General features: G+C 41.5%; 2 protein-coding genes across 3 annotated transcripts in view; one reads left to right on the forward strand and one right to left on the reverse strand.

Annotated features, from left to right (window-relative positions):
- The window catches only part of LOC136839818 (corticotropin-releasing factor-binding protein), a 256714-nt gene that overhangs the window by 109580 nt on the left and 131380 nt on the right, over window positions 1-15754 (reverse strand). The window lies entirely within an intron of this gene.
- LOC136839423 (uncharacterized) lies at window positions 271-7539 on the forward strand. Of its 2 annotated transcripts, XM_067105438.1 has the most exons (3): window positions 271-345; window positions 442-686; window positions 4342-7539. In XM_067105438.1, the coding sequence occupies exon 3, from the start codon at window positions 4449-4451 to the stop codon at window positions 5049-5051; it is 603 nt and encodes a 200-aa protein (XP_066961539.1). In that variant the 5' UTR covers window positions 271-345; window positions 442-686; window positions 4342-4448; the 3' UTR covers window positions 5052-7539. The 2 variants fall into 2 exon arrangements, with proteins under 2 accessions (XP_066961539.1, XP_066961540.1); XM_067105439.1 differs by lacking the exons at window positions 271-345; window positions 442-686 and adding an exon at window positions 2756-2794.

Genomic DNA, 15754 nt, shown 5'->3' on the forward strand with positions numbered 1-15754 from the left:
TTAAGTAATTTTTTATTAATAGCAGGAACGTCGGGAAGTGAGAGCGAGACGTTATTTTCATTATGCATCAAAGCCTGGAGAAAAAGTTAGAAAATAATTTGCCTTCCTTATTTAACGGCGTTTTTTCATTATTAGACGTCAATATTAATAATCACTATCAGTTATAAATAATTATTATTATCAATTGATTAATAAGTCAGGGAATGTTATAAAGGGGATATAAGGATTCGGTTTTGCTACATGAAGCATTACTGGAACACCTCCAACTTACGGAATTCGTGACACGTCACACACCCACACTCCTGCAAACCCTATAATCAGTTTACGCCATCCACTGAGATTAAGGTAAGACAAGGTATCTGTATTTGAAGACGTGGTAATTCTATATATTAGCTCCGCGCCTGTTTTTACCTTTTCAATTGGTTTTTTCTACACTTTTAGGGGTTCTGATATTGGCGGTGCATCTGTTTGTTGTCGGCCAAATGGAATGTCCCTTCGCCGTGTTTAGTACTGGCCCGAGGGGGGCGAGGTACCCATACGTTAACAAGTTATTGCACTTGCCGGACGGGATATGAACCGTTCGAAACAGACGTACCCGTGCTCTGTCTTGTGAAGATCGCGTATGGAAACCCCTTGTTGGATGGACTTCGGGGGTTAATTAGACTCGAGCGCCAAAAATGTGAAAGGTAAATTCATAATTAGCAACCAAAAAACTGTAGAAAAAGTCAGGTTATAGGACCGTCGGCGACGCGGAACTACCGAAGAGGTCAAATCTTGAAGTTAAATGTGAAGGCATATACTGTAGTTATTTTCATGGTTTTACACGAAATAGAAATTCAGTTAAGAGCCTAGGGCCTTAGGCCAGCCCCAAGCTTAGGGGTAAGTTCAAATGCCGCCATTTTCTTAGCCTGTTTGCATATTCAGTTGTATATGATTGCATGTAATGTCTACATATGCAATTTCATTAGTTATTTTCATTGTTTTACACGAAATGAAAGAGTTTTGGTAAGAGCCTATGATCTTATGCTGGCACCGTAGCTTAGGGGTAAGTACAAATGCGGTCGTTTTCTTACCGTTTGCATATTCAGTTGCTTAGGATTGCATGTAATGTCTATATATGCATTTTCAGTGTTATTTTCACACGAAGTGGAAGAGTTTAGGTAGGCTAGCACTCTTTGGGATAATTTCAAATGCAGCCATTTTCTTATCCCATTTGTGTACTCAGTTGCATGAGATTGCATGTAACGTCTATATAAGCAATTTCAGTAGTTATTTTCATGGTTTTACACGAAATGGAAGAGGTTAGGTAAGAGACTGGGACGTTAGGCCAGCACCCACCTTAGGGGTAAGCACATATGTGGCCATTTTCTTAGCCTATTTGCATATTCAATTGCATATGATTGCATGTAACTTATACTGTATATATATGCAATTTCAATAGTTATTTTCATGGTTTTACACAAAATGGAAGAGTTTAGGTAAGAGACTAGGACCTTAGGCCAGCACCTTAACTTAGGGGTAAGTACAAACACAGCCATTTTTATATTTAGTTGCATAGGATTGAAGATAATGTCTTTATATGCAATTTCAGTAGTTATTTTCATGGTTTTACACAAAATGAGAGAGTTTAGGTAAGAGACTGGGACCTTAGGCCAGCACCCTAACTTAGGGGAAGTACAGTCGGGCCATTTTTGTAGCCTGTTTGCATAGGATTGCATGTAATGTCTATACATGCATTTTCAGTAGTTATTTTCATGGTTTTACACGAAATGAAGGAGTTTAGGAAGAGCCTATGACCGTAGGCCAGCACTTTAGCTTAGGGGTAAGTAGAGCTGCAGCCATTTTCTTAGCCCATTTGCTTATTCTGTCGCATAGGATTGCATGTAATGTCTATACATGCAATTTCACTAGTTATTTTCATGGTTTTACACGAAATAGAAGAGTTTCGGTAAGAGCCTAGGACCTTAGGCCAGCACCCTAGCTTAGGGGTAAGCACAGATCTGGCCATTTTCTTAGCCCATTTGCTTATTCTATTGCATAGGATTGCATGTAATGTCTATACATGTAATTTCACTTATTTTCATGGTTTTACACGAAATGGTTCGGTAAGAGCCTAGAACCTTAGGCCAGCACCCTAGCTTAGGTATAAGCACAGATGCAGCCATTTTCTTAGCCTATTTGCATATTCAGTTGCATATGATTGCATGTGACATATATATATATGCAATTTCAAGAGTTATTTTCATGATTTTACACAAAATGGAAGAGTTTAGGTAAGAGACTAGGACCTTAGGCCAGCACCTTAGCTTAGGGGTAAGTACAAATACAGCCATTTTCTTAGCCATTTGCATAGGATTGAAGGTAATGTCTATATATGCAATTTCAGTAGTTATTTTCATGGTTTTACACAAAATGAAATAATTCATGTTAAAGCCTATGACCTTAGGCCAGCACCCTAGCTTAGGGGTAAGTACAGATGCAGCCATTTTCTTAGCCTGTTTGTATATTCAATTGCATAGGATTGCATGTAATGTCTATACATGCATTTTCAGTAGTTATTTTCATGGTTTTCCACAAAATGAAGGAGTTTAAGAGCCTATGGCCTTAGGCCAGCACTTTAGCTTAGGGGTAAGTACAGCTGTGGCCATTTACTTAGCCCATTTGCTTATTCCATTGCATAGAATTGCATGTAATGTAAATACATGCAATTTCACTAGTTATTTTCATGGTTTTACACGAAATGGAAGAGTTTCAGTAAGAGCCTAGGACCTTAGGCCAGCACCCTAGCTTAGGGGTAAGCACAGATGCGGCCATTTTCTTAGCCTGTTTGCATATGATCGCATGTAACATATACAGTATATATGCAATTTCAATAGTTATTTTCATGGTTTTACACAAAATGTTAGAGTTTAGGTAAGAGACTAGGACCTTAGGCCAGCACCTTAGCTTAGGGGTAAGTACAAATACAGCCATTTTCCTAGGCAATTTGCATATTCAGTTGCATAGGATTGAAGGTAATGTCTATATATGCAATTTCAGTAATTTTCATGGTTTTACACAAATTGGAAGAGTTTGGGTAAGAGCCAGCACCCTAGCTTAGGGATAAGTACAGATGCGGCCATTTTCTTAGCCCGTTTGCATATTCAATCACATAGGATTGCATATAATGTCGTATACATGCATTTTCAGTAGTTATTTTCACAGTTTTACTCGAAATGAAGGAGTTTAGGAAGAGCTTTTGATCTTAGGCCAGCACATTAGCTTAGGGGTAAGTACAGCTGCGGCCATTTTCTTTAGCCCGTTTCACTAGTTGTTTTTATGGTTTTACACGAAACGGAAGAGTTTCGGTAAGAACCTAGTATCTTAGGCCAGCACCCTAGCGTAGGGATAAGAAAAAATCCAGCCATTATCCTAGCCCATTTTCATACTCAGTTGCAAAGGATTGCATGTAATTTCTATATATGCATTGTAAGTAGTTATTTTCATGGTTTTTCACGAAATGGAAGAGAGTTTAGGTAGGCTGTCATGAACCTTCAGATTCCACCCTATGATACCTAAGTATGGAGGTGGTCTTTTTAAATGATATTTTCATATTCAGTTGCATAGAATTGCATACAATATCTGTATTTGAATTTGCCAAACCTTAAAGTGATATATGAAGGTATTTAGTTATTTTCATGGTTTTACACAAAATGGAAGAGTTTAGGTAAGAGCCCAGGACCTTAGGCCAGCATCCTAGCTTAGGGGTAAGTTCAGATGCGGCCATTTTCTTAGGCCCATTGCATATTCACTTACATAGGATTGCATGTAACATCACTATATGCAATTTAAGTAGTTATTTTCATGGTTTTACACAAAATGAAAGAGTTTAGGTAGGCTGTCATAAACCTTAGGCTACCACCCTAGGTTGCGTAAGTACTGTATAGAGGTGGTCATATTAAATGGAATTTTCATATTTAATTGCATAGAATTGCATCCAATATCTATTTGAAGGCACCTAATCTTAAAGTGAAATGTGAAGGCATTTAGTTTTACATGATATGGAAGATTTTAGGTAAGAGCCTAGGATCTTAGGTCAGCACCCTAGCTTTGGGGTAAGTTCAAATGCAGTCATTTTTTTACGCCATTTACATATTCAGTTGCATAGGATTGCATGCCACATTTATACTTAAGATTTTAATAAGGATTTTTCATATTTTTACCCTCAAAATATTTTAAGGCACCAAATTTTAGATAGTTAATTGTGAAGGCATTGTCTTTTAGAAAATACCTGTGCATTTAAATGCAAAAGTTAAAATTATCTGTCAACTTTAAAATAACAATGATCCAATTACTTTTTAGGAAATGTGCCACCCAAGAAACGGTCTTCCATTGGGCCAAAGACTTAGGGAGCCAAAAGGAATGCAGCATACAGGGCAGCAGAAATGTCAGATCAATGAGAGGCCAGAATGGAAACCCAAAGGACAAGAGTTGCTGCATCCAGAGCAGCGGAAGGACTGGAACAGAGGGAGGCCAGACTTGTAGATCTGAGGATGAGGGTAGTTACATCCAGAGCAGCAGAAGGACCGGAACAGAGGGAGGCCAGACTGGAAGTCCAGAGAACAAGCTGCTGCATCCAGAGCAGCGGAAATACTGGAACAGAGGGAGGCCACAATGGTAGAGCTGAGGATGAGAGCAGCTGCATCAAGATCAGTCAAAGGACTGGAACAGAGGGGGGTGCCACTGGAAGTCCAGAGGACAAGAGTTGCTGCATCCAGAGCAGTAGAAGAACCGGAATAGAGGGAGGCCACACTGGAAGCTCACAGAACGAGAGTAGCTGCATCCAGAGCAGCAGAAGGACCAAAATGGAGGGAGGCTACACTGGAAGTCCAGAGGACCAGAGAAGCTGCATCCAGAGCAGCAGAAGAACCGGAACAGAGGAAGGCCACACTGGAAGCTCAGAGGACAACAGTTGCTGCATCCAAAGCAGCAGAAGTACCAGAACAGAGGGAGTCCAGGCTGGTAGATCTGAGGATGAGAGTAGCTGCATCCAGAGCAGCAGAAGGACCTGAACAGAGGGAGGGCAGACTGGAAGTCCAGAGGGCAACAGGTGCTGCATCCAGAGCAGCAGAATGACCAGAACATAGGGAGGCCAGACTGGAAGTCAGAGGACAAGAGAAGCTGCATCCAGAGCAGCAGAAGAGCTGGAACAAGGATGGCCAGACTGAAAGCTCAGAGGACAAGACTTGCTGCATCCAGAGCAGCAGAAGGACCGGAACAGAAGGCCAGACTGGAAGCTCAGTGGACAAGACTTGCTGCATCCATATCAGCAAAAGATTTGGAACAGAGGGAGGTCAGGCTCTTGACAGATGAGGGCGACAGTTTCAGGAGTCAAAACTCAAAGGAATATCGCAGATTTGAAAAAAGCAGCATTTGATTACAGGGCGGATGTCAGTTATCATATCATGAGCACCCTCACGTGTCCATTGGAAAGTTGGACAATGTTTGTCAGCACTGCAGCACTCAAGTAGAAAGAATAGGCTCCGGGATTCTGCTGCAGCAATGGAAATGTGTCCTGGCCACCTTTGGTCAGTCCACCAAATCCACTGCAATCGCTCATGTCAGGAGATACGACCACTTCTCGACATTTCCTTGAAAACATCTGAAAGTACAACACCTTCTTCCAAATTACATTGTTCGGTGCCAAGGAGATTCACGAGACAGGCTACATGCCCACCTCCAAAGTTCATACATGCCCACCTTCAAGTTCAAAGTCAGGTGTACCATGCCTTCGGATCCTTGCTTCCTTTGCCAGAAGTGGACCCCAAGTTTCCTCAGATCTACTTCATGGGAGATGCAACCCGAAATGAGACAGAGTAAGATACTGGGCCTATAGGAAGGAACTGTTCTAGACCTCCAGGAGTTCCTTCACAGGCACCACGCCTACGTCGCCATCTTTAAAACAGCCTTGGAGCTCATGCCCACAGAGAATCACAAGATCAGGATCAGGCCAGACAAGAAACCTGAGGGTGAGCATGAAAGACGTTTCAGTGTCCCCACCTTCAATGAAGTGGCTGTGGTGATGGTCGGCAATAACTTAGAGCCCTGCGATATTGTAATTCACAAGAGAAACTAGACAGTTCAGAGGGTGGCCAACAACCACAGCCCATACGACCTTGTGCATTATCCTCTGATCTTCTGGCAAGGCAAGGACAGTTACTATTTCAACATTCCTCAAACCAATATGGCAACCAGCAAAATAAAATGAGTGTCGTCACAAGACTACTACACGTACAGAATCATGTTGAAAGTCGGGGAAGAGAACCACTTTTTGAAGTGTAGGATGCTGTTTCACCAGTTTGTCATGAACATGTACGTCAAAATTGAGAGCAAGAGACTGCTACATTCAGATCCACCAGCAGAAGTTGCAAGCCACCAACTACATCCACCTTTAAGATGCCATCACCAGCAACACCAATCCAAGGGAGTTAGGAAAAAGGTCATCCTGCTCTCGAGCATCATCGGAAGTCCCAGGCACAGGCAAGAGTACACTGAAGATGTGATGACTTACGTGAGGAAGTGTGGACATCCGGACCTCTTCATCACCTTCATGTGCAACCCCAACTGGCTGGAAATTCAGGAGCAGCTGCTTCCTCAGCAGTCACCTTCCCACCACCACGACCTTATCACCGGGGTCTTCAAACTGGAACTGACCAAGATGGCCGGTATTATCACCAAGTCGCACATCTTCGGAGAAACCCAGTGCTGGAAGTACACCGCTGAGTGGCAAAAGCGCGGAGTTCCCAATGCTCACATGTTCTGGATCCAGCAGAAGATCCAGTCCATTAACAAAGTGATCAGCTCATAAATTCCGGACCCACAAAATCCCTTGCTCCACGCCGTCATCACCAAGAGCATGATCCATGGTTGCTGCAGCAACCTCAGCCAAAACTTCTGTGCATGGTCAACAGGAATTGTTCAAAGAAGGTTTTGAAGGAACACATCAGTGAAACGGAAACGGGAGAAGATAGCTACCCCCTCAACCAAAGGCGAAAGCCAGGAGCAGGAGGGTTCACAGCAAAGATCAATATGAAACTCGGCTAGGAGTACCAGCAGGTCAAGGTTGACAACGGATCGGTTGTGCCGTACAATCTGCTCCTCTCAAAGATGTTTTAAGCCCACATCAATGTCGATAGGTGCAATTCGGTGAAGTCTACCAAGTACACCTGCAAGTACATCATCAAGAGAAGTGACCAAGTCATGTTTGAGATACAGACAGACCAGCCCATCCAGGATGAAGTGCAGGCCTTCCAACTCGGCATGTACTGTATATTTCTGCATATAAGACAACCTTTAAATCCTAAAATTCACCCCTAAAACTTGGGGGTCATCTTGTGCTACCATTCTAAAAATCAGACCTTGAATTCTGAGTGATGTTTATCAGTAGACTAGCCTTGGCCTCGGTGTGATAACCACCAATATACATGAAAAGAGACATTGTGAAGTAAACTGATAAAAAGGTGAAAAAACCAGTTTTATCTTACTTATTGGCATACTCAAAAAGTTGATTTCATTGATAAATCAATTTTTATCTGAGTCCAGCTGAGAAAATGTAAATATTGAGTAATGGCTGCGCTCACAGCAACCTTTATCTTTTGGTAACCTTTCAGAAATTTTAATAGTATTGTAATTACAGTAGTAATAATGTTTAGGATAAAACATTCATTTTTCATTAAGAATTCATTATTTTGGTGGTAAATAATTTTGGATTACATACAACTGATTCATTTTTCATTAAGAATTTATTATTTTGGTGGTAAATAACAATTTTGGATTACATACAACTGTTGAGAACAATTCAGTCATATGAACGATAATTATTGTGCATTATCATGTTGTTTGTGATGATGAAACTTGAACAAAACAGTGGTTTCCCTTTTAGGTGATGTTTGTAGGAAAAAGATATAATCAGCTTTATTTTTTTATTTTGAAATTCTAAGGATACAGTAAATAAAACAGCATTTGTAATAAAATCATCTTTACATAACCAAAAGCTAGCCTGTACACATGGTTTTTTAAATTTGGCAGTTGTCTTATACCATGCATATAAATTCATGAAAATCTGCCATAATTTTTTACGTTGTCTTTACTTTAGGCTGGATGGGTTCCAACCAAAGCAAATGCAGGCCCCACCCAAGACCACCTTGACAGCCTTCCTTGAGCTGTCTCAGGAAGACCCCTTTGCAAAGAGACTACCCTGAAGTGGCCAAGTACTCCAGCAACAAAAAGTTCAGGAGGCTAAAGCAGGGAAAGGACGTTGAAGGCTACCTGGGAGTCAAACCCATTGATGCCCTGGGACATGTCTAGATGGTCCATCCTTCCAGTGTTGAACACTTCTGCACATTGTACAGAGACCCACATCATTCGCGAGTCTGAAAGGTCAAGCCAGTGAAAGGCAAATGACTAAGATTGGGACCTCACCCTGGCCGTAGCTGCTTTGTCGCAGCTGCCGAGGAAAATCAGACACCTTCTAACCATTTTGCTCACTGCCTGCACCATGTCCAACCCCCATCAGCTCTGGGAAATAGCATGGTGGTGATGAGCGAAGACATTCTGTAGCAAGCGAGGCGAGGTGATTCAACCCTGACCATGAACTTTGCAACACCATCTATGGGAAGAGTTTGTGGGCATTGGAGTGTCTCTCTGGTGGTGTCGGAGAAAACCCTGAAAACATACGACTTGCCTTCCCCTCCGCATGATCTGATCACAAAGAAGTGATTGCCTTTGTTTTCTCTGGATTGTGGCTACACTGGCCCCTCTGAAGTTTCCACTAAAAAGTCAACTCTCTGCTCAGATGCTCCTGTCTGCGACATTTCCAAGGGTGTGGGCTGTACCAAAGTTCTCCAGCAGTGCAACCTCATTTAGGATGAATGCACCATGACCAACAGAGGTTTTGGACTTGACATTGCAAGATCTGAGTAAGGAGTCCATCATAGGAGACATCACTGCTCTTTTGGCTGATTGTCCAGCCTGTGGAGAGGAGTCCAAACATTCAAGCTGATCACAAACATGAGGGTGCAGTTATCCAGTGATCCTCTGACTAGACTTCTCTGAGCACGGGAGATAGGAAGGCCCCTGTTGGCATTCAGACAGGACTTTCTGCATTCCCAGAGAACTTTTGCACTCTGGTCAGCACCAACAAGAATTAGTGGCAGCAGTGTTTCATGACATCCAAAGAAACAATCATAAGCATGACTGGGTTCAGGAACGAGCGATTCCGGCCATAAAAATGAAGTGTGCAGAACATCAGCAGCTTGCAAATCCAAGGAATGTTGCTTTTCAGTGGGTGTTCATACCACTCCATCGACAACATCATGGATGACCAATGAAGTCATCAATTACTCAACATATTCCTGAATGCCTTGTAGCTGTCTGGATATCCACCTTAAGTCAGTGCGTCAAACCTCCTGCTTTGAAATCTGCAGTCCAGAGTTGTGCAACATCACGTCTGATCAAGGACCCTTCTTCCCAACCTGGTTGAGGCAACAATTCTAAGTGGATATGGAAGAGGAAAGATTTCTTTACCCCACAAATTCCGATGATTGTGGACAATCTCCCATTCACCTTCTAACGGATCCAATTTTCTCTCAGGCTCACTTTCGCAATGACCATCAACAAAGTGCAAGGGCAATCGCTCGTGGTAGTAGGCATCAACTTGCAAGAGCCATGTTTCTCATATAGCCATCTTTACGTCACCTGTTCCAGGGTCAGAACTCCAAAAAATCTCTATATTCTGGCATCCAGAGGTAAAACCACAAACACCGTCTACCTCAAAATTCTTGAGTGACTCAGCCAAAATTAGTAAACAACAGATTGGCCATTCCTCTTTTTACTTGCCATAGATTTCTGACAGAAGTCTGAAATAGTCTAGGTTGTTTTATCTTAATAATAGTTATTCTGCCCTTTGCTGTAACATTTCATCCCCAAGATGTCCCTAGTAATGCCAAACCTATTCTCTACTGGTTCTGGACTAAAAAGTTTTCCTACATCTCTGAGTTATTTTGTCAAAATGTGCATTGTTATTGAAGTTAATACTTCTGTCTTGAATTCATGTTAATCAAAACCACACCATGTGTTACTTCCTATCCTATGTAATTGAATTCTTTTCTTGTGTCAAGTATGTGTACTGTTAACTGATGTGGACTTTGAAAATTTCCATGCAACTCCTTTGAATTCTCGTGTAAAGTTTGTTTACTGTTATTGAAAATTTTCTCTCCTGTGATTAATAACTGTCTTGAATTCGTTCATTGTTTTAAATAAACATGTTAATCAAACCCACACCACGTTACTTCCTCTCTAAGGTAAATGATTGACTGTCATTCAGAGTATTCCTGAGCAATGCCTGGTTGGTTGGCTAGTATATTTGTGTATATATATAGATATATCTATTAGATATATATAGATACCTATATATGAGATAGATGGATGTAGATATATAGATCAGCATTTTACTCGATTTGGTCTCCATCGGTACTTCGAGTGAATAACCACAAGGAATGAACTTCAATTTCTAGTAAAGATGAAATTATATATATATACAAAAAACCCAACTGAAAAATTACGACCATGATGCATCCTTAGGTCTACTGTAAGTGTAACAGTTCACATTACAGTTATATAACCTTGAATTAAAAAGCAACTCTGTCTAACCTTACAATGGAGTACAGTAGATATAATTACCACTGTATAACCTTACAATGGAGTCAAACGCCTGGTCACTGAAGTAATTTCACTATAATGTAAAAAACATGCCAATGAGAGAGAGAATCAATCTGTTATAAATGTAATTCTTGCAGGTCAATAGATACTGTAAATTAAAACAATTTGTAATATGCAATTTCTGAATAGAAGAAAAACTGTCCTTAAACAGTTTAACAATCATATTTGGGCATCATTCAGATTGTTTTGAATCTCTTGAGCATGGATCCAAGATTTATCTCGGAAGGCAATATTTTGCCTCTCCACTGTACACTTGCCAAGATAAGCATAACTAGAAATATGTAAGGGAGTCAGGAAGATAAGCGGTGGCTCTGGCCATTTTATAGATTTTATATTATTATGTATACCGTATATATAATATAAATGGATTTGTTTGTGTTCCAGCATAACTCTGATGTGCATTGAGCAATTTCAATCAAACGTGGTATACATATGACTTAATATCTAGAAAAAGGGTACTGTGGGGGTAAGACATCACTGGCACTAAAGGGGGTGGAGGTGGGAAGGGCTTCCCTGCAATGGGCTGGTTCTGCCTGTTGGCTTAGTAACTAAATAAACTTACTATCTGAAAAGAATACTGTGGGGTTAAGACATCACTAACATTAAAGGGGCTGGGGGTGACATGTAAGAATAACTGAAAATGACAAGACAGTGTCTAATCTGTAGTTTTCGAGGTCACCGAGATGAACAGTGATACTCCCAATGCCCTTTAATCCAAATTCAGGCCCAATATGAGGGGGGGTGAGAAGGGGTTAAATATAAAATTTCAAACGCACTGGCAATGTAACTGAAGCGACTATCTTAACAAGAAAGGGAAAGAGAGAGAGTAGAGGGGGTGTTAGGGAGGAGGGAGAGAGTAGATGGGTGTTAGGGAGAAAGAGGGAAAGCTGGAGAGAGAGTGAGTTTGTCAGTGTTTTCCCGGGCAGTGCCTGGTTGGTCAGCTAGTATACATATATACATGTATATGTGTGCATATATGTGGTGTGGTTTTCATTGACAAATTATTAATCACGGGAAAGAAAATCATTTTCAATAACGGTACACATTTTACACGACAAAATAACTCGAAGGAGATGCAGGAATACCCTTCTAGATCCAAAACCAGTAGAGAGTAGGTTTGGCATTACTGGGGACATCTTTGGGATAAAATGTTACAGCTAAGAGCACAATAACTTTACTATAACAAGCAACCTAGACTATTCAGACTTCTGGCAGAAATCTATGGCAGGTAAAAACAGGAATGGCCAACCTGTTGTTCACTAACTTTGGCTGAGTCACTCAATAATTTTGTGGTAGACGATGTTTTTGGCTTTTCCTTTGGATGCCAGAATGTAGATTTTTTTGGAGTTCCACTCTTGGAACAGGCGACGTAAAGTTGGCCGTGTGGGAAGCATGGCTCTTGCAAGTTGATGCCTACCACCTTGAGCAATTCCCCTTGCACTTTGTTGATGCTCACTGCAAAAGCAAGCATGACAGGAAATTGGATCCGCTAGAAGGTGAACAGGAGATTGTCATTTGAAGACCCTGGCAATAAGGTCCTGGTGGTGGGAAGGTGACTGCCGAGGAAGCAGCTGCTCCTGAATTTCCAGCCAGTTTGGGTTGCACATGGAAGTGACGAAGAGATCCGGACATTCGTACTTCCTCACTTAAGTCATCACATCTTGAGTGTACTCTTGCATTTGCCTGAGACTTTCGATGACACTCAAGGGTGGAATGACCCTTTTTCCTAACTCCCTTGGATTGGTGTCACTGGCAATGGCGTCTTGGAGGTGGATGTAGTCGGTGGCTAGCAACTCCTGCTGGTGGGTCCGAATGTAGCAGTCTCTCGCTCTCAATTTTTATGTACATGTCCACGACAAACTGGTGAAATAGCATCCTGCACTTCACAAAGTGGTTCTCTTCCCCAGCTCGCAACATGATTTTGTAGGTATAGAAGGCTTGTGACAACACTTTCTTTCCTTCGCCAGTTGCCAGGTGGGTTTGAGGAATGTTGAAATAGTGGCCGGCCTTCCCTTGCCAGAAGGATACTGCAGGGAGTAGTAGGGCCTGTGGACGTCGGCAAACCTCTGAACTGTCTAGTTTCTCTTGTGAAAGACGATGTCGCGGGGCTCGAAGTTATTGCCGACCATTGTCACGACCACTTTGTTGAAGGTGGGGATATTGAAACGTTTTTTGTGCTCACCCTCAGGCTTCTTGTCCGGCCTGATCCTGATCTTCTGATTCTTTGTGGGCATGAGTTCCAAGGCTGTTTTTGAAGATAGCAACATAGGCATGGTGCCTGTGAAGGAACTCCTGGAGGTCTAGAACAATTCCTTCCTTTAGGCCTAGTATATCGCCGTCTCATTTTGGCCTCCGCATTTGCATTGCTCATGAAGTAGATCCAACGAGACTTGGGGTCTGCTTCTGGCACAGGAAGCAAGGATCGAAGGTGTGGCACACCTGACCTTGAATTTTGAAGGTGGGTATGTAGCTTGTCTCGCAAATCTCCTTTGCATCGAACGACGTCATTTGGAAGCAGGAGTTGTACTTTCAGATGGCTTCGAGGCAATGTTGAGAAGTGGTCATATCTCCTGACATGAGCAATTGCAGTGGATCGGGCGGACTGACCAAAGGTGGCAGACACCTTTCCATTCCTGCAGCAGAGTCCCGGAGCCTCTTTCCACTTAATTATGTTGCAGCAACTGTTGTCCTCTGGACTTCCAGTCTTGCCTCGCTCTGTTCCAGTCCTTCTACTGCTCTGGATGCAGCTACTCTCGTCCTCAGATCTACCAGCCTAGCCTCCCTCTGTTCTGGTATTTCCGCTGCTCTGGATGAAGCAAGTCTTTGTTCTTTGGACTTCTAGTCTGGCCTCCCTCTGATCTGATGATTCTGCTGCCCTGTATGCTGCATACCTTATGCCTCCTGAAGTCTTTGGCCCAACAGAAGGCTGTTTCTTTGGTGGCATATTTTCTGAAAAATAATTGGATCATTGTTATTTTAAGGTTTACAAATAATTTTAATTTTGCATATAAATGCACATGTATTTTTTAAATACAATGCCTTCACAATTAACTTTACCTAAAATTTGGTGCCTTCAATTATTCTGAGGGTAAAAATAAGAAAAATCTATATTAAAATCGCAAGTATAAATGGTGCATACAATCCTATGCAACTGAATATGCAAATGGCCTAAGAAAATGACAGCATTTGACCTTACCCCTAAGCTAGACTGCTGGCTTAAGTTCCTAAGCTCTTACCTAAACTCTTCCATCTCATATAAAAGCATGAAAATAACTAAATACCTTCACATTTCAGTTTCTCTAAGATTTGGCACCTTCAAATACAGATATTGCATGCAACTCTATGCAACTGAATATGAAAATTGCATTTATTATGACCACCTCCATACTTGCATAACCTATGATGGTAGCCTAAGGTTTATAACAGCCTGCTTAAACTCTCTTCCATTTCGTGTAAAACCATAAAAAAACTACTGAAATTGCATATATAGATGTTGCATGGAATCCTATGCAATTGAATATGCAAATGGCCTAATAAAATGGCCACAATTGAACTTAACCCAAAGCTAGAGTGTTGGCCTAAGGTCCTGGGCTCTTACCTAAAGTATTCCATTTCGTGTAAAACCATGGAAATAACTACTGAAATTGTATATATACACATTACATGCAATCCTATGCAATTGAATATGCAAATGGCCACATTTGACATTACCCTAAGCTACAGTGCTAACCTAAGGTCCTGGGCTCTTATCTAAATTCTTCCATTTCATGTAAAATCATGAAAGTAACTACTTCCAATGCATATAAAGATGGGACGTTGTAAAGATCCGCAACCCCAGAGTACCCATGTAAAGATTGGCTATCCTCAGAATGAACTTGTTAACATCAGCCACCCCAAATATTAGCTTGTTAAGATAAACAACCCTCAGGTACTCTGGGGTTGCTGTTCTTTACAACGTCCCTCTACTGTATTGGCCTTGGGGTACCCAACCCCCGGCCCAGTACTGAACACGGCGAAGGGACATTCCATTTGGCCGACAACAAACAGATGCACCGCCAGTATCAGAATGAGCTTGTTAACATCAGCCACCCCAAATATTAGCTTGTTAAGATAAACAACCCTCAGGTACTATGGGGTTGCTGTTCTTTACAACGTCCTAAAGATGTTTCATGCAATCCTGTACAATTGAATACGTAAATGATCTGAGAAAATGATTGCATTTGAGCTTACCCCTAAGTTAGGGTGTTGGCCTAAGGTCCTAGGCTCTTACCTAAACTATTCCATTCCATGTAAAACCAGAGAAATATTTACCGAAATTATATTCATATACGTTACATGCAATCCTATGCAACTGAATATGCAAATGGGCTAAGAAAATGGCCACAATTGAACTTACTCCTACACTAGGGTGATGGCCTAAGGTCCTGGGCTCTTACCTAAACTGTTCCATTTCATGTAAAACAATGGAAATAACTACTTTAATTAAATACACACACGTTACATGCAATCCTATGCAATTAAATATGCAAATAGCCTAAGAAAATAACCACATTTCACATTATCCCTAAGCTAGAGTGCTGGCCTAAGGTCCTGGGCTCTTGCCTAAACTCTTCCATTTCATGTAAAACCATGAAAATAACTATTGCAATTGCATGTATAGACACTGCATGTAATCCCATGCAATTGAATGTGCAAATGGCCTAAGAAAATGGCCACATTTGACATTACTCCTCAGCTAGGGTGTTGGCCTATGGTCCTGGGCTCTTACCTAAACTGTTCCATTTCATGTAAAACCATAAAAATAACTATCAAAATTTGCATATTTAGGTGTTACATGCAATCCTATGCAACTGAATATGCAAATGGCCTAAGAAAATGGCCACATTTGACAATACCCATAAGCTAGGGTTCTGGCCTATGGTCCTGGGCTCTTACCTAAACTCTTCCTTTTCATGTAAAACCATGAAAATAACAACTACAATTGCATGTATAGACA

Source organism: Macrobrachium rosenbergii, chromosome 6 (genome assembly GCF_040412425.1).
Source record: "Macrobrachium rosenbergii isolate ZJJX-2024 chromosome 6, ASM4041242v1, whole genome shotgun sequence".
In the NCBI taxonomy this organism is placed as follows: domain Eukaryota; kingdom Metazoa; phylum Arthropoda; class Malacostraca; order Decapoda; family Palaemonidae; genus Macrobrachium; species Macrobrachium rosenbergii.